Source organism: Chenopodium album, chromosome 20, assembly GCF_948465745.1.
Source record: "Chenopodium album chromosome 20, dcCheAlbu1.1, whole genome shotgun sequence".
Taxonomy (NCBI): Eukaryota; Viridiplantae; Streptophyta; class Magnoliopsida; order Caryophyllales; family Amaranthaceae; genus Chenopodium; species Chenopodium album.
The window spans coordinates 4,196,600-4,219,106 of NC_137853.1; the positions used below are offsets into that span (position 1 = coordinate 4,196,600).

The window sequence follows — 22,507 nt, forward strand, 5'->3', positions numbered from 1 at the left end:
ACGAAATCAGACTAATAATATCTGAGTTTTTGGGACTCGTAGTTGAAAACTCATGAGATTGTAGGGGATGCATCCCAATGTCATATAATGTTGTTTGGAAAGGCATGTGGCGACCTTGAGACATTGAAAGACATATACATAAACACTTAGATTGACAGTTTAAAAGCAAAGTGGACGGTTCCAACCAGCTAAGGGCCTCCTAATACTACTGCTACATCAACAAGTGAAGAAATCAGAGAAGAAACTGTAAATGGAGACAGGCCATTGATACGATGGACTAATTCGATTTCTATACTAAAGAAATCTATGGCCTGGATTGGGTTGATAAATTTCTGAAAACAGATGAAAAAGGATCATAGATATGTATTGTGGTGCAGAAGCCTAGTCTAATACAGGGCAGTGAAAACTATTGAGGCTGGCTTTAAGAATATGTGAAGCCTCTGCCAGCAAAAGATTAAACTTGAGTAAATTCACAAGTGGCACGCGTTAGTATCTAATATTTGGAATCGAATCAGTTCTGTATAACTAAAGGTTGCAAGAGCAATGTATAGGGAAATAGGCTAAACAATGTTAAGTTTTTCTATATTTTCATTCCACAGAGAAAAGTTTACAGGTACGTTGTTTACACTTTACTGTAATACTGTACAGTAATAACTACTTTGTATTAATTACAACATCAATGATTTTGAGTGGAAAAAAAAAAAAAAAAAAAAAAAAACTCTTTCGTGTATCACCTAAAATATCAACTATTTCCTATGTGCATTGTGTGGAAGGTATTGAATTGTGTTGCTTCAATATAATACATGCAGAAGTGTTTAAATTGGTGTATACTGAAAGGTGGACTTCAGTGTGAGGAAATGAATGAAGAAATATCACTATTCTCTGATGACTGATGTATGTAGTACTAAGCATTGAAATATTAACCTTCCTCGTGTGTCGTATTTTATATACTATGATACGATAGAATCCTGATCAAATAACTTGCTTGTCTTGCCATCTCTTGGTTCTTAATTTCCGTACCTCAGATGGAAAAGCACATATTCATCAGTTGAATCATCCTGCAAGAATCATCATAGAACTTTTATCTATGGAGAATAAAAGAAGACAATAGGTCCACAGGAGTTTAAAATCGTGTTGATAAGTCAGAGGCAACTACAGATAGCAGGATCAGTCTGATACCTTAATAATCGAATGAATGGATTCCCTTTCTCTGAATGTGCAGTTTCAATTGTGCTAGAAGCAAGATGCTATTGCAGCATCAAGATGGGCAGCGAAGTTGAAGTATTAGTAATCTATCTGTCCATTCTCTCTGAGAATTTCCAGTAGTCATCACTTGGGAACACGTTCTTCGCTCAATAACAGCTAATGTTTCATGGCCTAATTATATCAGAATGGCACAACTCTTCTGCTAATCAGGAATTTGAATCTGGTTTAGTCTGCTATGCCATATTGAATGCAAGATCATGTGGAACAAATCATACTTTATTGGCCTAGAATTCCAAAAGAAATGTCTCTGAAGCATTTTCAGGTTCTGAAGCATTTTTAAATATCGTTTTAGTGGAATAGCCTCAAGAATTTCTTTTAACATAGGAATGTCCTCCTCAGCCACTGTCACAGAAAATGCACTCCAATCAAGCACATCATCAAATGGAGGAACAAAATTGTCTGCAATAATCACGGGAACACATTCATAGTATATAGCCTCGACAATTCTTGGGCTGTTGACTTCATAACCCATCGGACAAAGGCAGAACTTGCTAGATTTCATGTGCTGAATGTATGACATCTGCTTAGACACCCTATGAGGCAAGGGTCCATAAATCCGCATAGACTCATCTTTGTTATGCCAATGCTGGAGAAGCAAAGGACGAACTCTTCCATGCATATTTCCAGCAAAGAAAGCCAGAATTGGGCGTTGTGATACTCTCATCCCACCACCAATGTTCCGAAGAGGTTTCCTGGGTACTCTTATGGTGGTTTCTGGGAGGGATACATCTTTACCAGCCTTAAATATTCCTTCAGATAAATCAGCATTACAAACAGCTTTTATGGAATTCTCCACTAATTCCTTGTGTGCCTTTAATGTGTAAGGGCCCTATATACAACATCAATTATATGTGTTAGTGGAGCAGAATAAAAGATGAATAATGTTAGAAAACAAAATTGAGGCAGTCTAGGTTAAAAAAAAAATAGAGTGATTATGCTGATGACAAGAACTCTAGTTAATAAAGGGCATAGATATGTACCCAGTCATGACAAGCCACTAAAAAGTGATCTGCACCACGAGTGCGGTTCCAGAAAGGATACTTTGCAGCCAGTGAGTTCACATAGTCTCTGATGAAAAGAGAGAGGGGAGCCAGATTATGTGATCCTTGTACATAGAGCGCCTGCTGGAGCTGACGAGCACTATATGGCAGATAGAACAAATGAGCCACCTCAGGGTTTCTGGTGACAAATTGCCTGTTCCCTTCTAACAGCTTCATAAACCATCCCTCAGAGGCATATATTCCACTAAGATGTGGCTCGTGAAATATAGGTGGACTTCCATCAGGATAAACATATACTTTGAGTATCATCTCCATTAGTTCATAACTCCTACAATTGAAAGTTAAAACATTAGAGAATGAAAGACTATTTTGCTGACAAATTAGGATGGATGATGTTACAGTAGGCTTAATTGTTATTCTTCTCTAATTCATTTATTCCTAACATGACATATGATTACCAAGGCTGCTAGATGCTTAGATGAATGCAGTTCTTTCACTAAAGTGCTTAATACTAACAGTCTAATACCATGGTTTCCGTCACCTCTAAGCAAAAGAATAGCGAAACAGGACAACTATAATCATACATTTAACTGGCTGAGGCATTATATGTATCACATATATGATTTAAGAAAGGAAATAGAAAGCTTAACCTAGTGTTAGGCCTAAATTTGCACAGAATCCATATACAATGCAAGTCACTTTCTCTTTTAAGAACTTAAATCTTTAGTTCCTGATGCAATTGAGAAATGATCGATAATGCCATGAGTATCACTCTAGTTTAATGATTCATATTTCTAAGGAAACTAATATAAGCTTGGAAAAGTAATAGGAAAACCATAAGAGACTTATAACAGTATGTGAGAAAGAACATACCTTTTGAAATTAGAGACATTCTTAAAGATAGGAGCATATAGATCAGAATCATTGCCAATAAAAGTGGCATTCTTCAACTCCTTTTTAGCATACAAAAGTGCTTCCTTAGGTGATAAGGACCATACATATCTCTATACCAAAGGGGAAAAAACACACAAAGTCAAGTCATGTTAAAAAACACAGTATTGTTTGTATGATAACTTCAGGGAGATACCAGAAAAATGAATATACCTGCAAGGGTGTTGGTGGAGATCGAGGAGGGGGAGGAGGAGAAGCCGGGATTTGGAATTCTTCTTCTCGCTTTCTCCTCCTCCTCCTTTTTCTCTCTACACTATGAACTCTCTTATTTAGTACACTCGACGAATTCAATGAAATAGGTACCGAAATTTGGTGTAATGGCCAGTGTTTCCCATGTCTCAAGCTTAAATGCAGAGAATTACTGAAATCTTTAGCACTTGTAATTCTGATCATGGGAGAATGAAGCCATGTAGAAAGTGGAAATGGAAGAAGACTAATCTGAAGAACAATTCCGACTGTTGTTACAATTGTTAATATGAGAAACAATTTTCTCCAATCAATTTTGTACACTAATAGTACAATTAGACGTTTTAGTAATTTGTTCATCTCATCTCCAATTGTTTCACCTCTTAGAACTCGAAACTCTCCTGCCATTATGAAAAATGCAAATGATCAAAATGGAAACTAAATAATCTACGCAAGTACATATGAAACTGTTAGCTTTTTAGGCACTTTATGGATGCTCTTTTTGTTCGGAATTAATTGTCACGTTGATAATGTTACTTGAGTTTACGTGACAACTAAAATCCATATTGTACTTTATTCAAATAGTCACTATACAAGGTCAAATGTCAATAATGAAGTATTAAATTGCCGTTCACACTTAATCCTTTTATTCCCAACTAACCCACTAGAAGCACTAAACCTACACTCAACTAATTAAATAGTTTTCTCCATTAATTCAAATATGGAAAGAAACCTTGAATTGGTCATATCAATCAATATACAAAAATGGGTATCTTTAATTTGAACAAAAAAGATTAAAAAAAAAAAAAAAAACTTAGCTTTATGCAAAAAATTGTATTCGAACTTCTTAGAAAAAAAAAACCCAGAATATATTAATTTTTCATACTACTAAAATAGAAATAAATCCAGAATTCTCGAGTTATTAATTCCAGAAAATTGAAGAATATAAGATAAAATTACACCTTTGGGGGAGATTAATGAAGATAAATTTAACAAATCAACAAACATAAATCTAATTAAATCAAAATAAAAACTTACAGAAGAAGAAAAGGGTAATTTAGAACAGAGTAAGCATCCAACAGACGAACAACAGAAAGGCTGAAAAAAGTAAATTCAAAAAATTGAGAAAGAAAAATCGAAAAAAAAAAAAGAAAGGACGAAATTATGAGGAAAATCGTCTTAAAAAAAAATGATGAAAGAAGAAAAGAAATTGAAAAAGTCAATTGAGGAGGGAAGAAAGCAAGAATCCGCGGTTAACGGCTTTCCTTTATATAGTTGGACCTTAACCGATAATTATTAAAAAAAAAAAAAAAAATTAAATAAAATTTGAACAACCTATTAACTTGTCTTTTCTCCTGGATTAGCTATTAGACAGCTAAAGGTTGTTATTCTTATTTTTTTAACAACTTGGCAAAGATTTATTAACATAATTACAAGTTTATTCGTTTGGTATAACATTCCTACAATCACATCTTTGAACATGTAATAGTTAAGTGCATATTGTAATACTGTACCATATATATACATCGGAAAATAAGGACCAAATATAAGAAATGAACCCGTGTTTCATTCCATCCATTAGAAGAACTATGATAAATTTTGTTCTCATTCCAAACAAAATAAAAATAAATACAATCAATGAAGAAACTTAACATGCATGCAAAATTTTGAGCATACATTTGTGGTGATTATAATTGAAAAAAATTCTCACAATTGATTCCTAAACCCTAATTGGCTGCTTGAGTGTAATAAGATCCTATTCAATGTTATATACTCAAATGCTAGCCAATGACGTAATAATACTCTATACGAAGTATAATATTAGAAATATAGGAAAATATATTATTATGAAATATATTTTCCATACAAATCTTACAAATTACGAAGTATTTAGGAAAATATTATATTTTCCTATAATCCTAGCTACGAAGTACTTAAAATCAAGTGTAGAACATTTCATATATTATGTACTTAACTGTACTTGTGTTTAAAGATTCTTGTGGTTTGTATCAGACATTGTAGATAGCAACATGCTTGTTGATTTAATGACCAAATTATAATTAGATTGAACCCTAACATACTAACATTACAATGAGGTATCAGACTAAATAATTATAAATTACATATATGTTGTTTAGCCAATTTGGAACATTGTAACAATTATCAAATGCACATGCATTATCACATGGTTAGTTTTAGAAGCCAGAGTACCAAATTGTGCCCATATTCTGCTTTGCAATTGAACATAATTTAAACTAGATTTATTTTCTTCAAGAGTTGGCTGGCCAACCACACCAAATTTGGTAATTATTTGTCTAGATTTTACCAATATAAAAGATTTGCTGTATGGCTGGAATATATGCCCTAGCTTCATTATTTTTATAGACCTTTTATTTTTTTTTGAAAGAATTATTATAGACCTTTTTAATTTTAAAGTGTGCTAATAATTTACTTTTGAATTATAGAAGGTGATTACAAAAATATAATGGTTGCTTGCTAATTAAGGGATTAGTTATTTGTAGAAGTCGGTGGAAAATTTTGTTCAAATCAAAACATATATAAAAAGGGAGTTGGCAATAGATTTTAAGATATAGATTTTGGGTGTATCCTAAAGTAAGTTTGATTGTCACCATTTTTAGTTTTGTACTTATTTATTGACCTTAGATAGTCATTAATCAATAAAATGTCCGCTCACAGCTTGTGATACAAAGTATACTTATTTTAGATGTAAAGAGAGCTGTAAAAGACATAATGTAGACGTGATTTGATAATTAATAAACTAAGATGACATTATAACCAATGAACTAAGTCAAACTACCTTATCAGATAATAACCTCTCACAAGTCAATCTAGTCGAGTTTGAGGGCTTGACCTTTTGAGAGCAAGGAGCAAGGAAGGTTAAGGGAAATTTCTACCTTCAAAGTTCCCCTAATGGAAATTGAACCCCTAAGCTAGGCTCAATCCATTTTACCACAAGATCAAACTTTGTTTAATATCCACTACTTGATACGACTAGGCTCAATCCATTTTACCACTAGATCAAACTTTGTTTAGTATCCACTACTTGATACGAGTATTTCATTGCATAATATGTGTACGAACAACCCTAAAATACTGAGTATCAACTATACTAAAGCAAAATTGTTTAGGGCCAACTTAATGAAACTCAAAGTTATCTCAAAAAGATAAGCTGTAATTACAAAGCCCCCTCGAGCTATATTTATGATAAATAAGGTAAAAAACTTCTCAATGCACTTTTTTTTTTTTTTTTTTTTTTTTTTTTTTTTTTTTTCCCTTACAGTAGATTTAAAAAAAAAAAAAAAAAAGTGAATAAGTTTGTTAAAAGTCAAAATGTGTTAACTATTAGAGGTAATATTCGGTTTGATACTCTTAATTAAATCTTAACTATGTACATAGACCAACTGGTAAGGAGTACATGACAGGACTAAGGATTAGGCCACATTTAGGACGGCCCAACTTTATATCAATGGGCTCATTCTGGTTCAATCTGGCTTCATCTGAAGTCTGGAACTACTTAAAGCGACGTCGTTGAAGTAAGAAAATACTTGTAGAACAAGAAAGTAGTTGACACGTATAGTCAAACAGTATCAACCAATCACATTTTGCCATGTCGTCAACACCACTTCCGTCTCCCACTTCCAGCGTGGCACTACTGAAATTCCCAAATCACCCCTAAATCAGCTGACAAATTAGTGACAAATTCCAAACCGTAATACTCAGCTTTAATCGATGATCTAATTTTCTTTTTATAATTTTTTCATTACTCATTAGAAAAAAAAAAAAAAAAAAAAATACCAGTAAATGAAAAACAGCACTAATAAGAATACTTTCGATTTTCTACCGATCTGATCACCGAAAATTAAACAAAATCTTTACAAATAATTTCGATTATCCGCAAATCTCAAAATTCGATGTATTCGTCGTGATAATTTTCGATCATCAGACAATTTTTGTCGATTTTTTTAAATATAATTTTCGATATAATTTTGGAAAATTTGTAGAGTAATTTCAGTTGGATTCCGAAATGGCTGCTCCATTTTTCAACACTCCTTTCCAACCTTACGTTTACCAGGTAATATTCTCTCATACTGTTTAATTTTGATTTTATTTTTTTAGTTTTGTTGATTTAATTTTTTGCTAGTTAGGGTTTTGGTTTAGGGAAGATCAAAAGTATAATTTACTGCATTTGATTTTTATGGACGAAATTCTTGCTTAATTCTGTTGAATTAATGTGCAATTAACTATATATTGTCAAATTTACAGTATATGTATAGTTCTAGTATTCTGTGTATTCCATTGAAAGCGGATTATTCAAAATAACTGGAAATTGTTAATTTTGTATAGTATATGAAGAATGCTGCAATTGTTTGATGCAATGCGCCACGCCCGGAAATGGTGTCTATAGTTGATTGGAGTTTAGGATATTGAATATGAACTACCTATGAGTCCTATGCCTTTGATGATTGATATTTGCTTAGTGGCAGATTCCATTTTTTGTGGTTTCAGACTTTCAGTCGGTTAAATGTACTTTGTTGATTCACATTATTCTCATGAATTCTTAGACTTTACATTCTTAGCTAGGATTGTAATGAGGCTTATATGAGTTGTTGTTTTGTATGGTTCGTAGTTTAACAAAATGCTACTTCGTACAGAGTCCGCAAGATGCTGTCACACCTTTTCAGATTCTGGGTGGAGAAGCTCAGATAGTTCAGGTGTCACAACTATCCATTGAATCTAGCATACTCTACTTCTAAAGTCTGTCAGTTTAGTACGTAAGGCTAAATTATGAACCTTTGTAATGGTTTGTTTATGATCAGATTATGCTGAAGCCACAGGAGAAGGTTATTGCTCGGCCAGGTAGGCCTCTGCTATTTGTTGTGATTGTCGGCCTAAGTTTGAAAACTCAAGAATTTCAAGTTTTAGCATTTATGTTCTTTCCTTGTAATTCGGTAATAACCTTGATGGGGTTGTTGGGGCCTCGATATGGTGTTTCAACAACGACAATACTGAGTGTTTGAATTCCTATTTGTAAAATATGCTATAATTCCTGCCTGATCTTTTTGGCAACACATGATGGTTTCTGGTTTTGGTACACTGTCAGTAGAAGGTTATTGGAGAACGATGCTGATGTTTGGGTGTTAACCAATTTTTTCAAATTATTTGTGTGTATGCTTGCAGTTTTCATATGAGCATTGTATACTAGCATCTTTTCTTAATATGATACTTCTAATATGTACCTTGTTATTTTCTAATATTTTACCATCTCTAGCTCACAAATTGTGCACTCCTTGTCATGTTTTATTGCTTTATTCAATGACCTTTTTTTTTTTTTTTTAGAACGACTTTATTCAATGACCTGGAGCTTGCTATTATTCATTTATATCTTTTCTGCTGTAAGTTGTCTGGGAAAATAATTTTTGTAGTTTGCAGGATCTATGTGTTATACATCTGGATCCGTTCAAATGGATAATGTTTACATCACTGAACATGAGGTGGGAGTGTGGCAGTGGATATTTGGGAAGACTGTGACCAGCATTGTTCTTCATAATTCCGGTTCAAGTGATGGATTTGTTGGAATTGCTGCTCCATCACTTGCAAGAATCCTTCCGGTTGGCCCGCCACATCATGCTTCTTTCTTTATATTGGCAAATTCACAGCAGTTTACCTAACTACAGGTTTTTACTTTCTGTTTTGTACTGCAGATTGATTTGGCTATGTTTGGTGGAGAACTTCGATGCCAGGTAGATCTTATATTTCCATTCCAGTTTTGGCATTTTGTCTGTGACATGGTCACATTTAGTAACATAGTCCATTGTGTCACAAAATTGTTCTAATCCCCATGTTCAATTCATATTATTTGTAGCCAGATGCATTTTTGTGCTCAGTAAATGACGTCAAGGTTACTAATGTAACTACTGATCATAGGGCACGTAACGCTGTTGTTGGTACAGAGGTTAGTTAGTTTTCAACTTGTGTCTCTTTGTTTCAGCTGCTTCCTATATGGTTCTGTAGTAAATTCATGCACTGATAAATTGATCATGATTTTGCTTCTGAAGGTTTTTTTGCGGCAGAAGTTGTCTGGACAAGGACTTGCATTCATTATTGGCAGTGGATCAGGTGTGTGTGTGTGTGTTTTTTCTTTGTGATTTCAGCAAATGCTATACAATGTTAAATACATACATGCACACAGCTATAAATATGTATCAGATATGGACATAGATAATTAGATACAGATATAGATAGATTGGTAGTGAGAATATAAAGGTCTATAAAATGCAGCTGGATGCTTTTAATATTCCAAGGATATTGCTGGTCATTTGTTAGGTTGTCCTTTTTTCTAAACTTTTGCCTTAAGGGTTAGATATTTACATAACTCCTGTGTATCATGTGGTTTTCTGCTATTTAAATACTTCTTGATATTCAAGAGTTACAAACTACAAATCCTATGGTATTCAGAGTAATTGATAGTAGGGCTAGTTAGTAGAACTCATTGATGACTTAGAACTGTACACATGATTTCAAGACATTATTTACTCCTTTCATAGTGTTGTTTTCTGTCTTACCCTTTTTTTTCAGTAGGATCTTTTAATATTGAGTTTTTATACATTCTGGTCCGTGCCAGTTAGAAAACTTTTTTAGGATACCTTGTCTCTTCTGGGGTCCAATATATACACAATTATTTCCTTGGAAACAATTTAATGTGTCAAATAGATCATTTTAGATGTATGCAGTGTATCCAGATTTGGCTCGTTGTGACTTAGTTTTTAAGTTTAAATTCTGCAGAGCAAGTCTGCAATTTTCTAGCTTTGGATAAAAATGTGTGATATAGGAATGGCTTTTTAAATTGTCTGTGCTTTTTTTGAATGGTGAAATATTGCTTGGCTGTAGCATTTCGGACCAAAGGTCAATTGGAAACTCCCCCCTTTTCTATTTTCCAATCAATGGAGCCTCTTTAGATGCATTTGGGTGATATTTGATGGTCTCATATAGGGTGGGGTGGGTAGCCACATTTGTTCTTGGTGTGAGACTTAGAGAAAAGATATAGAGCTACCAATTGTTCATTGAAACTCTGGGCTAATGGTTAACATATGATGTGAAGTATATTGTATAAATCCATCCAATGGCTGATCAAGAGTTCAAGACTTTCAAATTGGGTAATGGTCAGTTTTTTGGATATATAGATTGTATTCTTTGTGGTTCCTCCTATCATCATATGTCTTTTATATTTATATTGTTCCTGTAAACCTTTTTTCCAGGGATTATGAACTAGTGCCTACTATTGGCATCGTCTTACTTTGATTGCTACATAGTTTATCCTTTGGAATCAAATTTATAACTAAGATGTTTTTCTAGTAATAGCAAAATTATAGGCCTATAGGGAATTAGCGGTAGTTTAAGTTAAATTTTTGTAAAAAAAAATTACAAGGATAGTAAAGTTGTGAAGAGGCATCTTGTTTTTAAAATCAAAAAGCACTGCTTTTATACTGTATCAAAATATTTTTTGAGGTCATTTTCAAATGTTTGGAGATTGATTGAGAGTGATGAGTGATATTAGGTTTGTGGAGATTGAGGAAAATCTGGGATTAGATTGGGTGGAATAGAGGGAGAAAATCTATGCCAAGGACATGTCATGACTTTTTATTTTACTTTACCTTAACTCATTGTGTTTTGCAGACTCTATTTATTTTTTAAGATAAGATTTTCTCACACTTTTTCTCTTTTACTCGCTTGTTTTTCCTCTTATGCCTCTTTCATTAAATTTTCTTAAATTAGCTTCTTGTTATTTTTCCGTGAGTGATTGCCATTATGCTACTGTTTTCGTCTTTAAACATTCATGTCTAGTCCTTTCCCCAAATTCTTGTACACGCATATTCTTGAAACTGCTTTATGAGCCAGCCCTTTAACAAAAGGAAAAAGCTGTTGGACTATACAGAAACAGACATTACTATCTTTTCTAAAGACAGGGTGACATGCTCATTACTCATGCTATCTTGTCACATGACCATGCAGTTTCACTTAATGCCTTTGGTCTAATATATGCTGCAACTACCTACTACCTTGGAACACTGTCTCACAATTCTCTTTTCTACAGTTGTGCAGAAAAATCTGGAGGTGGGGGAAGTACTTGCAGTTGATGCATCTTGCATTGCTGCCGTGACAACCACTGTCAATGTTGAGGTTAAATATAATGGTCCTATGAGAAGGGGTGTCTTTGGGGTAAGTTGCTACAATGTTTGCAGGATTTGGTCTGGATATCAGGAACCTGTGTTGTGTGTTTTATACCTAGTCCCTGTTTTAGAACAAAATTGCTTTTCTTTCTGTTGTGGGCTTATTATCCATATGTTTTTTATTTGGAAAGGCATCCTTTTAGTTTTCATCAGTTTCATCATAGGTAGGTCGGCTCCTTTGTATCTCTTGTCAGCACATATTTCTTGTAATTTTTGGCTGATTAAATGGCTGGTTTAATTGTCTGACCCAATGAGTTGACTGTATGAGTCGGAAGGCCTGGAACCTAATATCAAGAATACTTGCTAGTAGCTTGCCCATGCTTAACTTGTCTAAATATGCAACCGTGTGCTGTGATTACGCACTTTGATATTGTGGTAAATATGATCAAATTTAGCTAATGATCAGCTGTTGTGACATTGTAGGCAGACAACCTTGTAACTGCTGTTCTAACAGGCCCAGGGATTGTTTTTATCCAGAGCTTGCCCTTTCAAAGACTTTCTCAGCGTGTTGCAAGGTAATCGTCTTTCACTTTCAGATGAGATATATCAGAAAATTGAATTGACCGTCTGCTTCTTAAGAGAATCGATATTTATGTTTGGCAGGGCGGTGACAGCACCAAATGTGAGAGAAAACCCCAAGTTCTTCATCCAGTTGGCCATTTTCTTCTTTCTGGCTTATGTTGTGATTGTATCATCATTGTTATTGACTGATGTATAACATTAGGCAAGGTTCTCTTCTTCCTTCCGAGTGATCGCTCCCTCTTCCTGATGTCTCCTTAGTTATACATGATTAAATGGCCAGTAGTAGGAACATAGATAAGATGTTATAGATAAAATTTTCAGTCACTGACCCTGCAATCTCTCTGTAACATGGAGTATGAGAGTTGTAGCCTGTTTCCTCTAATTCAGGGAACAGTGAGAGATTACAATGTTTGAAATCTAGTGCACAGTAATACTCATTTTATTGTGCAATTTGAGTTTTTATGTGTTGATATTTCTTAGATTTGGTATGCCAAGACTCAAGAGTAATTTGTTGATAGAATGGAGTATTTTTTTTTACCAATTCCATTTTCAAAATAACAACCTCCCAGCAAAAAAAATAAAAATTAAAATAAAATTAAAATATAAAAATAAAAATACATTGCTCCCACCTCGTTGACAACCTTTGCTTCCTCTGTATCATTTTGGTCTTCCTCTTCCGGTTCTACAAAACAAGTCATTGCTGTGGTTGCAATGCATGTTCTGTAGCCAAAGCAGCTTTGTCACTTTTGTGTACCCATCAAATGGCAGACCTTTCAGGTGTTACATCGCCCTAGTTTCTACCATGTTATTATCTTCACAATCCCTCCTCATTCGACTTCTTTTACTAACCAATGTTTTATCGCTACCAATGAATATCCCCGACTAACAATGTAGATGGTATGAGTTTGAATAACAACATTTCGTCAACCTATGAGATTATAAAAAAAAATTTAAATTATTAAAATATAATAATAAATTAAGTTAATAATAAATGGAAGATAATTTTAATTCTATAAATATGTTGCTGCTTCATTGACCTTTTTTTTAAATTGCAATTCAAGTTTAAAGGAAGAGGGGGTGTTGTGGTTATTAGTAAGACGCCATACTACGGGCCTGTTCATATTTACTAAACTGAGTTGAACTGAACTGAACTGAACTGATTGGAGCTGAACTGAACTGAACTGATTGGAACTGAACTGAGCTGATTGGAACTGAACTGAACTGAACTGAACTGAATTGAGCTGAAATGAATATTTTATGTGATAGGGAAATTAAGAGCTGAACTGAACTGAACTGATTGGAACTGAACTGAACTGATTGGAGCTGAACTGAACTGAACTGAACTGAAATTAAGTAAATATGAACAGGCCCTACAGTCTCTCTACTTTACTCAACAAATAAAAATAAAAGTACTATTAATTATATTAAGTAATTATTTATTTCATAAATGAAATTTTTGATAAATGGAGGATATAATTTTCTTGTAATAGGAAAGTTATGATTAGATATTATGGGTTGATTGATTTGTTAAATGGACTAATTGTGGGTTTGATGAAATTACGAAGATTGATTGAAGATTTTGGAGTAAATTATGACATAATCTTATGAGATCAATTGATTAATGACTATATTAATTGAAAAGGTATAATTGATTGATGATAATTGATTGATGATTAGAATGAACAATGTAGAATTATATTTTAATACTTGTATCTTTTATGTATAAGCCAAGAGGGGTTATTAAAGTCTTTTTAGGGGACACCACAATCTCCCTCTTGACTTATATACGGAGTAATAGAGATAATAGAAAGTTTTAATTTGAATATAATTAAAAAAAATAGCCCTTTTTGCTAGCCTTAATTTAATTTCTAGATGCTAAAAATAAAATAAAATAAAATCTACTCCTCTAGTCCTTGTTGTGCAAAACGCGGGACCAAATATATTCCTAGCTGCCAGGGTTATAAGGGACCAAATATAATTTCCCTATCACATAAACAATGTTGGAAAATCCATAACTCTGATAACCTAGCTGCCAGGGTTATAAGGGATAAATATTGTAGAAGAGAGCTTCCAACTTCTTTCAAGTATGGCTCACATATCTGGAAATCTTTGGGTAAGGGCTGGAATCTGTATGCTTACTTTACTCAGTGGCTGATTGGCAAGGGAGAGGCTTGTCTGCTCTGGTTTGACAACTGGTTAGGTAAGGGATCCTTGAGGGATCTTATTTCTGGCCCCATACCTGAACATGAATTACATTTAACTCTGAGTGCAATTTTGGATGAAAATGGGTGGAATTTTTCTAACTTATCTGTCCAGCTCCCTCCTGATATCCTTCAATGGATCTATGCTATCCCTCTCTTCAATCATAGAGATGATATCCCTTTTTGCTCACTTGGTAGAGGTTCTTATTTTGACTCTCAAAAGGCTTATGATCATCTCTGGCATCAGTGCTACTCACACCTGCACATTTCTGATATCTGGAATAAAATATGGAATTTGGATGTTTCTCCTGCAAACAAGTTGTTCCTTTGGCAGGTTGCTTGGGAAAGAATCTCTACTGCTTACCTCCTCAGTTGTAGACATGTTCCAATCTCTCCTTTCTGTTGCTTCTGCCCATCTAAACCTGAAACTCTGCTACATGTCCTTAGGGACTGCCCAAGAGCTGCTGAGATTTGGAACTCTCTGCCAACCCCCCCTCTCTTCTTCAATCATCCATCTGTTGACTCTTGGCTAAGTAACAATCTGTCTGTCTCTAAGATAACTAACCCTTTTCCTTGTCCCTGGAACTCTTGTTTTGCTATTCTTGCTTGGAAAATATGGCACAGGAGGAACAAATGGGTGTTCCAAAAAGTGAATGTCTCTGCTGAAGTTTGTATTAAACACTCGTCTTGGCTAGCTAATGAGTTAGCCTTTCTCAGTCCCTTGAGTATCTCCTGCCCTTCTTCTGAAATACAACCTTCCCCTCCTTACTCTCCTTTTACTATTCTTGTGGATGCTTCTTTCAAAGCAACATCTATTTCTGCTGGTCTTGCGTGTGTGTGCAAGCAAGCTGATGGTCTTTGGCTGGAAGGGATTGCTTCTCACTGTGCAGCCTTTAGTCCTTTAATTGCGGAATCTCTTGCCATCCTTGCCGCGTTGTATCTGGCTAAGTGTAGGGGCTGGGAGAATGTGTGTATTTGGTCTGATTGTGAAAGGGCTGTCTTAGGCATTAATAATCAGAACACTCCAACTGATGAAGCAGGTCACTTATATACTACTTGCAGGGAGCTAATTCAGGAAATTCAGGGATGCAAATTGATCAAGGTTGCAAGATCAAGGCTGAAGTTAGTGGATGCTCAAGCCAAGGAAGCAACAAGGCTCCTGCCCAAGACCGATCCTATCAAGCATCCTGACCCCAACTGGCTGGAAAAATTTGTTGTATTATATCAGCAGCCTAATCTTTTGTCAAACTTAAATTCCGATTCTGATGGTGCTAATTCTGTACATTTTGGCCCTGCGTGGCAATTTCCCTAGGAAGTAATGGCTGGTATGCCTTTTGATACTATCTGTATGTACTATACTGATGTTAGCGACGTTTTAACTTAATTTTTTGCCCACCTTAACCAAAAAAAAAAAAAATATATTCCTAGCTGTCTAAAACGATATTCCTTGCCGCGTTACTTGCGCTCCAAGATTGTAACAAATCTCTATAAATATAATCGCTCCCTTAATCTCCAGCACAAACTACTCTGCTTTCTCTGTCTTCATCCCCAATCTATAAACCCTAACCCTAATTTCCCTGCTCTCTCCTCCAAATTGATTGCGATAAATTCAATTTCACCGTAAAAATCCTCCAAACATCTTCGTCTACCTTCTGATTCTCCTGTGGATTGCTCTGAATCGCAGTTTTTAACCCTTTAATCAGATAATTTCTCGTTGTATGAAGTTTGAAGTACGATCGGCGGTAATTGATTGATCGATTTTGACATCGGAGTATCAAATTGATCGATCACCAGTCGGAAGAGCGTTATTGCGATCGAAATTTCGATTTTCAGATAATCGAAGAGAAGACGTTCGAGAATTCTGCATCGTTGTACCAGAAGAGGAAATCGAGGCGAAATAGAGATAAAAAAAAAATTCATTGTACTTTTGTTAATTTTTGTTGAAAGCTTTGAAACCCTTAATAAATTGTTATCTAGGGTTTCATTGCATTTGAAATATAATTTTGTTTGATTGATCGATTTGTTTGTGATTGAAAGAAAGAAAAAAAATTATAGCGAGAAATTATGGCTGTGTATTATAAGTTCAAAAGTGCAAAAGATTATTTTTCGATTCCTGTTGTTGGTCCTTACATATCGATTGCCAATTTAAAAGTATCGATTTTTGAATCAAAGAATATGAGAAGGGGTACTGATTACGATCTCATCATTACCAATGCACAAACCAACGAAGGTTGGTCAATCAATTTTGATTGTTTCCAGCAAATTTATAATTAGATGTTTTTCAATTTCATACTGTTAATATTATGGAAATCTGCAATTGGTAAATGATATTATTTCGTTGGAGCGATCTAGTGTTGGCGTTAGCTATGTGTATTGCTTAAACTCAAACTCAAAGTGTTGATTATAGATTTATATTTACTGGTTTACGCGCAATTAGGGTTTTCGCTTTTCGTATTATAGCTATTGATTTCGGGCAATTAGGCTTTTCGTGGTTGAATGGTTGATATTGATCAGCTTGGTGATCACGGCTGCTCAATTAAATAAGTGTAGTTCAATGCAATTAGTTTATCTTAATTAATTTTTTTTTGTTTGTTTGTATATTTCACTTATAGTAATAGAGTAGACTGTGGGTTGGAATTAAACATCCTGGTTTGGTTTTAATCTCCATTGAATTTGCCGGATGTGGTTAGTTTTAAAGGAAGGATGGGAACATCGCGGTGTGTTGGTGCGTTTTGTACTATAACCTTTGATTAGAATCCCAATTTGGTCTGCATTTTGAGATGGGTTTAGCATCCCTTCAAGAGAGTTTGAGCTTGGGGTCATTATGACATAGCTAAGTTAACATTTTAGATTTCCCACAAATAACACCTGCCAACATTTGTCAATTGTAGATTGACAATTCTAGTTACTGAATGCTGTATTTGCTGTTTTTCATGGTTTGTTTATATGTTTTATGATTTCAGAATATCTTGATGAAGAAATGTTGATTCCAAGAAATACCTCTGTTCTTGTACGCCGAGTTCCTGGACTGCCTCGTATGCCCATTGTTATACAAGCAAACAAGTAATGTTCTAACCTTTCCCCTTTTGACATTGAATTATGTTTTTCTGCAACAGTAGATGATATATTTTATAAACTATTGTATTGGTGTGTTTAGAGCAAATTTTGTTATGCATTATGTAATTCAAGGTTCTTGAGCATATATGCTGAACAGAATTGTAAACTGTATCATATGAAGTATTATGAATTAAAATGTGACTTGGTTTCCTGATCTAGAATCTTTTATTTTTCTGTAGTGCAAAGGTGGAAAATCAGACTGGGGATGATCGAAGTGCGATTTTAGCTGATTCTTCAGGCATTTTAGCTGTATGTATCCATTAGTTCATCACTTAAATGGTTCTGTGTCACAATACCTCGTATATGACTGATGACATAAATGATTTTCTTTTTCCGCAGTTTGAAGATTCTGAAATGGATGATGAATTTGGAAGTAATCCATTTGCAATGACCTCTGAAATAATACCAGGACAGTCAGTTTGTGTAAGCAAAGCTGACGAGGACAATAAAATCAAGACTTTAGTTGAAAATTCTGGTTTAAACTGGCAACTGTAAGACATTTTACATTTCTATTAGCACTATGGATATTGTATTTGTTAATGAATCAACTTTTTTATGTACTAATTGGAACGTCCTGTAAAAAATGCAGTCATGATTTTGGCTCAAGGAGAGGTTCTGGAAGAGGTGAACAGAGTACCCGAGGATTTAGTATGTATGTCTATAAATTGTAGTTTCCTTATATGATTAGCTTATTGTTTTATGGGATATGTCCTTTTGTTGATGAACCATTCGTTAAATAATAATCTAAAGGGAAATCTTGATTCCATCAATGCCTGTCAATGAGTTAAGTAGTTGGGTTATGAAAATGATTCTTATTGCTAATTATGTATCCTTTTGATTAGTTTGCGGTGGTTTGGAGTGGAAAACACCTCCACAAGGCTATGTTTGTCATAGGTGCAAAGTTCCTGGTGAGTTTTTAAATCTTTTCCAGTCATGCTTATTATGTTAAGTGTTGTATTTAACATAGTTAACATTGCTGATTGTTTGTAAAAATTTTCATAACGTAGGTCATTATATTCAGCACTGCCCAACAAATGGTGACCCAAATTATGACATTAAGAAAGTGAGACCTGCTACTGGTATCCCAAAGTCAATGCTGGTACCTACACCAGACGGCTCCTTTGTATTGCCGAGTGGCACTGCTGCTGTTTTGAAGCCAAATGAGTAAGTTAACTTTTTTAAGTAGCAAATTTTTCTCTTTTCAAAACAGGATTCTCAAGCTAATATGGAACTTTCACTCTGCAGGGCTACCTTTGATAAAGAAATGGAAGGGCTATCTTCTTCTCATTCTCTTAGAGATCTTCCACCTGAACTCCACTGTCCATTGTGTAAAGAAGTGATGAAAGATGCTGTCTTATCCAGCAAGTGTTGTTTCGGGAGCTTCTGTGATAAATGTAAGTTGAATGTTAACCATGACAAATTGTCATCAGATCGATAAGTCAACTATTGCACATCTTTATCTAATAAATAGAGAGTTATGTGGTATTTGAATTGTGATGAACTGTTGCATTTAACTTCTATGTTTGTTTAATCTCATCTTGTCATCAATGTTGATCAGGTATCAGGGATTATATCATTTCAAAATCAATGTGTGTCTGTGGGACAAGAGATATACTTACAGATGATCTTGTGCCAAATAAGACATTACGGAATACAATTAACCGCATCTTAGAGTCTTCTGGTAACAGCAGTGGGGATAATCCAGGAAGCTCTGTTCAATTTCCAGGTAGTTATTTAATCTTGGTTTTCCTGTTATGATTGTTTTTTTTTTTTATTTTGTTTTCCATTATTTAATTTAATATTATGATTATGTTGTGTATTCAGATAAGGAGTCTGCACATCATCCTCAACCTAGAATTTCATTGCCTCCTCAATCTGCTGTGTCAAAAGGGGCCCCAGATGCTAAAGAAATTTCAAATTTAAAGGAGAATATAAATGATGGTGGTAAGCCTAGTGATGCTCCACAAGTTCTGGTACAACCACAGACCTCAGGGGAAGATAAGATCACTAAAGTTCCGGATGTATCTGAAGCTACACGTGAATATGTTACTGTGAAGGAACCTGCATCACAGGATAGTGCTTTGCCTCTTACGGAAGAAGGTCAGCCAAAGGTGGCTGTTAAAGAAACAGGTAATTTCTGCGACAGGTGGTAGACATTATTTTAGAATTTGTTTAAGTTGCTTGATCTGAAATAGTTTTCTCAGCTTTATCCAGTAGACTAGTGCCTTCTTGCACCCCTTTTTGTTTGTTCGCTTGTTGCACTTATTTCTAATCAGTTTCCTAGGTGTTGCCTGCTACCCTAACCAGTTTCCTTTTCTTTGTCTTTCAGGGAAAAAAAAGAAAAGGAGGAAGGTGTCTTCATCTGTAAATGGTAAATTTATTTTAATCTTTTTTCCTTGCTAAAACTACTCAAGATGTTGTTGTGAGTCTTTTCTTTATTAATATGTGTGTGTTTCTTGTTTAAGCTTCTAACATTAGGTATGAAATTGGTAATTTGCAGTTGCAGGCATGCAATGGATGAGTATGCCAGGTATGGACGAAAACATGTGCAATCCTGCATTTAATCCTTACCAGAGAGGCATGCAACCTGCTGTTAATGGATTTATGGGCCCTTATGGTGGTAACATGCCTTATAACATGCCTTATAACATGGGGTACGGTCCAGGATCTATGGATATGTTTTTCGGCAATTTCATTTCTCCAGATTCTTTTGGAGCACAAGGCTTCATGATGCCCCAAATGCTTCCTCCACAAAGGTATGTGTTGCTGAGTTGTAATGTATTTTGATATTCTGAATATGTTCTTTATATTTGCTCGTGTTTCCTTTTCTGCTCAATGCATAAAATTTGTAGTATATGAGTGGGTAACTGGGTATAGTAATACATTTTGTGCTTGCATATTTACCTTTTCAGCACTGCATGCTATGCAGCCCCAACTCCCCCACCCCCACCCTCCCCCTCCTACATACTACGCCTAAAAATATGATCATGTTTTAATTGTTCTGTAGTAAGCGAACTGTGATTGAATCATGTGAGAATTGTGAATGGGTTGTATTATGCTATTGCCCTTAATGATGGGTTAATTAAGAAGTTCGCAGGGCTAATGTCTCACTTTTGTCATAGTTGGAGATTATTTGTAGTTGTATCGTGTTTGTATTAGTTAGTTGTCTATGTGTTGCTTTTATCTAATTCGAACTGAACTTGTGTTGCAGCAGGGACCTTCCTAAAAATCGTGATTGTCACAGAGAAGCAAGAAGCAATGATGAGAAGTCCGAACTTGTATGTTATTTTGTTGTCCAAATCTCTGTTCTCTCTGGCTTTGATCTTTTGTATTATAGGAGTTGCATGTTGACAAATGGAGATTTTCAGTTTCTTTTTTCTCCATCTCCCGTAATATTTTGGAGATTTTCAGAGGAATACCAAATGTTATGTTTGATTTGGTTAATTTTTTTATTTTATTATTATTTTTTTTCACTTGCCTTGTACTTGTATTTTGTTGTTGTTACTTTATCTCTCTCAAAGTCTCAATCCATACATTTTCTCATACTCTGTCCTTAGCCCTTGTCCATTTTTTTTTCCTGTATAAAACCTAAGTGATTGTTTTAGGGATGGATAAACTATATATATATATATATTACTCGAGTTTTTTTTTTTTTTTTTAATTCGTAGACAGACTTTACAAATATATATATAGTTTTTTTCAAACCAAGACTATACAAATAAATACAATAAACAATTAAAAAAAAAAGTTGAACTTAAGTTTATTAGAGATGCATAAGTTGATTTTCAAATTTGGTAACACAACTACAAATGAAATGCGGTTAATGTTAACCAACGTTGTGCTAACATGAATACTAATGGGATGATTTAAATGATTATCTACTCAATTAGTACTTTGTATCAGGTTAAGAATTTGTGACAAAATCACATGTTACTGTTAGATTAATACTCAATATTTTATATTAGCTTCTATCAAAAATTGAATTTCATGCACTATCTCAAAATTTTTTAAAAACATAAATATTTTCATCTATTCTTTGATCACTACGTAAAATAATTGATTATTTTCCTCTATGAAAAAAGTTGTTTAGATACATTAGCAAGGATCCATGAATTTTTCTTTAAGAGTGTTTTTTAAAACGTATGATTGTTGATTTGTTATTGACAAAGATCTGTGGACTTTGTGCAGAAGCCAGCATCAGCTCATAAATCTTCAATGGAAGAACACCACGATCATTATCATGATCGCAACCATGACCATAAGAGAGAGATTAAAAGAGAGTCCATTGATCATGATCGTAACCATTACAACCACCAGCAGATCTCCCAGAGTCACCAGTCTTTTGATCATGCCAGCTGTGACTCGTATCACACTCGGCCAACTTTAAAAAGAAAATCTGAACATTATGAGATGGATCATCATCACAATCACCATTATGGCCGCTCCAAGTCGTCATCCTTAACCTTAAGGCAGTGACCGTCTAAAGTGTGCCCTCAGCAAGAAGCGAAACCACAAAGGCAGGAGAGCGTAGATACTTAGGTGCCTTGAGCAAAGTTGTACGTATTGAGTTGAGAAATGTAATATGTTCGCTTACTAACTTCTCACAGATGTGAAATGTAATTGATTTTTTTAAGTATAATAAAAAGTGGTTTAGTTTCCTTTCACATTTGCTATTAATCTTTTCATATTAATGTGTTTGGGATAAATTCTGGTTATTGAGAATGCTTAATTGCTTATGAAACCCAAGTCTTAGGTAAAGATCCTAATCCATCTGTAATTTTAACTCCGCATCTCTCAAAATCAAAATAAACAAATAAAGATTAAATATTTCCATCAGAATAATCTCAACATAAATTTAACTTGGAAAATATTTTTTACTCCGTATTAATATCAAAAAGTACACCCTTATTGTATATTTGCACTTGTATGGATAACTACAATTTTGTCTTGAAAAACTTCTCATTTCTTTTGGAGACATAGTTACAAAATAATTTTTGTATTGAAGTTACATTGA

The 22,507-nt window shown here is 34.4% G+C and overlaps 4 protein-coding genes across 4 annotated transcripts; 3 read left to right on the forward strand and 1 right to left on the reverse strand.

Annotated features, from left to right (window-relative positions):
- Window positions 1-1,198: 1,198 nt before the first annotated feature.
- LOC145598962 (putative glycosyltransferase At5g03795) lies at window positions 1,199-4,859 on the reverse strand. Its single transcript, XM_081655359.1, has 4 exons — window positions 3,372-4,859; window positions 3,141-3,271; window positions 2,247-2,595; window positions 1,199-2,095 (listed from the first exon to the last, which is right to left on the reverse strand). The coding sequence occupies exons 1-4, from the start codon at window positions 3,810-3,812 to the stop codon at window positions 1,409-1,411; spliced, it is 1,608 nt and encodes a 535-aa protein (XP_081511485.1). The 5' UTR covers window positions 3,813-4,859; the 3' UTR covers window positions 1,199-1,408.
- A 2,336-nt stretch (window positions 4,860-7,195) lies between these two features.
- LOC145598036 (uncharacterized) lies at window positions 7,196-12,630 on the forward strand. The gene is made up of 10 exons (XM_081654325.1): window positions 7,196-7,497; window positions 8,078-8,137; window positions 8,243-8,282; window positions 8,856-9,034; window positions 9,128-9,166; window positions 9,289-9,378; window positions 9,482-9,542; window positions 11,518-11,642; window positions 12,077-12,168; window positions 12,257-12,630. Exons 1-10 carry the CDS (start codon window positions 7,450-7,452, stop codon window positions 12,369-12,371), a joined length of 849 nt encoding a protein of 282 aa, XP_081510451.1. The 5' UTR covers window positions 7,196-7,449; the 3' UTR covers window positions 12,372-12,630.
- LOC145599220 (uncharacterized) lies at window positions 12,524-15,688 on the forward strand. The gene is made up of 3 exons (XM_081655622.1): window positions 12,524-12,568; window positions 12,656-12,660; window positions 14,212-15,688. The coding sequence occupies exons 1-3, from the start codon at window positions 12,524-12,526 to the stop codon at window positions 15,686-15,688; spliced, it is 1,527 nt and encodes a 508-aa protein (XP_081511748.1).
- Window positions 15,689-15,911: 223 nt separating this feature from the next.
- LOC145599221 (E3 ubiquitin ligase PQT3-like) lies at window positions 15,912-21,163 on the forward strand. Its single transcript, XM_081655623.1, has 13 exons — window positions 15,912-16,606; window positions 17,340-17,439; window positions 17,673-17,742; window positions 17,833-17,984; window positions 18,083-18,141; window positions 18,336-18,401; window positions 18,501-18,657; window positions 18,739-18,887; window positions 19,052-19,219; window positions 19,318-19,623; window positions 19,823-19,864; window positions 19,994-20,249; window positions 20,708-21,163. Exons 1-13 carry the CDS (start codon window positions 16,441-16,443, stop codon window positions 21,048-21,050), a joined length of 2,034 nt encoding a protein of 677 aa, XP_081511749.1. The 5' UTR covers window positions 15,912-16,440; the 3' UTR covers window positions 21,051-21,163.
- The last annotated feature ends 1,344 nt before the right edge of the window (window positions 21,164-22,507 follow it).

Bases quoted from the DNA above. Each gene is read 5' to 3' on its own strand.
- LOC145599220 (XM_081655622.1), top strand. From the start codon at position 12,524: ATGGAGTATGAGAGTTGTAGCCTGTTTCCTCTAATTCAGGGAACA.
- LOC145598036 (XM_081654325.1), top strand. From the start codon at position 7,450: ATGGCTGCTCCATTTTTCAACACTCCTTTCCAACCTTACGTTTACCAG. The intron at 9,167-9,288 runs GTAGATCTTATA...TATTATTTGTAG, and splicing joins GTGGAGAACTTCGATGCCAG to CCAGATGCATTTTTGTGCTC. The intron at 9,543-11,517 runs GTGTGTGTGTGT...TCTTTTCTACAG, and splicing joins CATTATTGGCAGTGGATCAG to TTGTGCAGAAAAATCTGGAG.
- LOC145599221 (XM_081655623.1), top strand. From the start codon at position 16,441: ATGGCTGTGTATTATAAGTTCAAAAGTGCAAAAGATTATTTTTCGATT. The intron at 16,607-17,339 runs GTTGGTCAATCA...TTATGATTTCAG, and splicing joins CAATGCACAAACCAACGAAG to AATATCTTGATGAAGAAATG. The intron at 17,985-18,082 runs GTAAGACATTTT...TAAAAAATGCAG, and splicing joins TCTGGTTTAAACTGGCAACT to TCATGATTTTGGCTCAAGGA.
- LOC145598962 (XM_081655359.1), bottom strand. From the start codon at position 3,812: ATGGCAGGAGAGTTTCGAGTTCTAAGAGGTGAAACAATTGGAGATGAG. The intron at 2,596-3,140 runs GTATGTTCTTTC...TTTCAATTGTAG, and splicing joins AATGTCTCTAATTTCAAAAG to GAGTTATGAACTAATGGAGA. The intron at 2,096-2,246 runs GTACATATCTAT...TGTTGTATATAG, and splicing joins TAGTGGCTTGTCATGACTGG to GGCCCTTACACATTAAAGGC.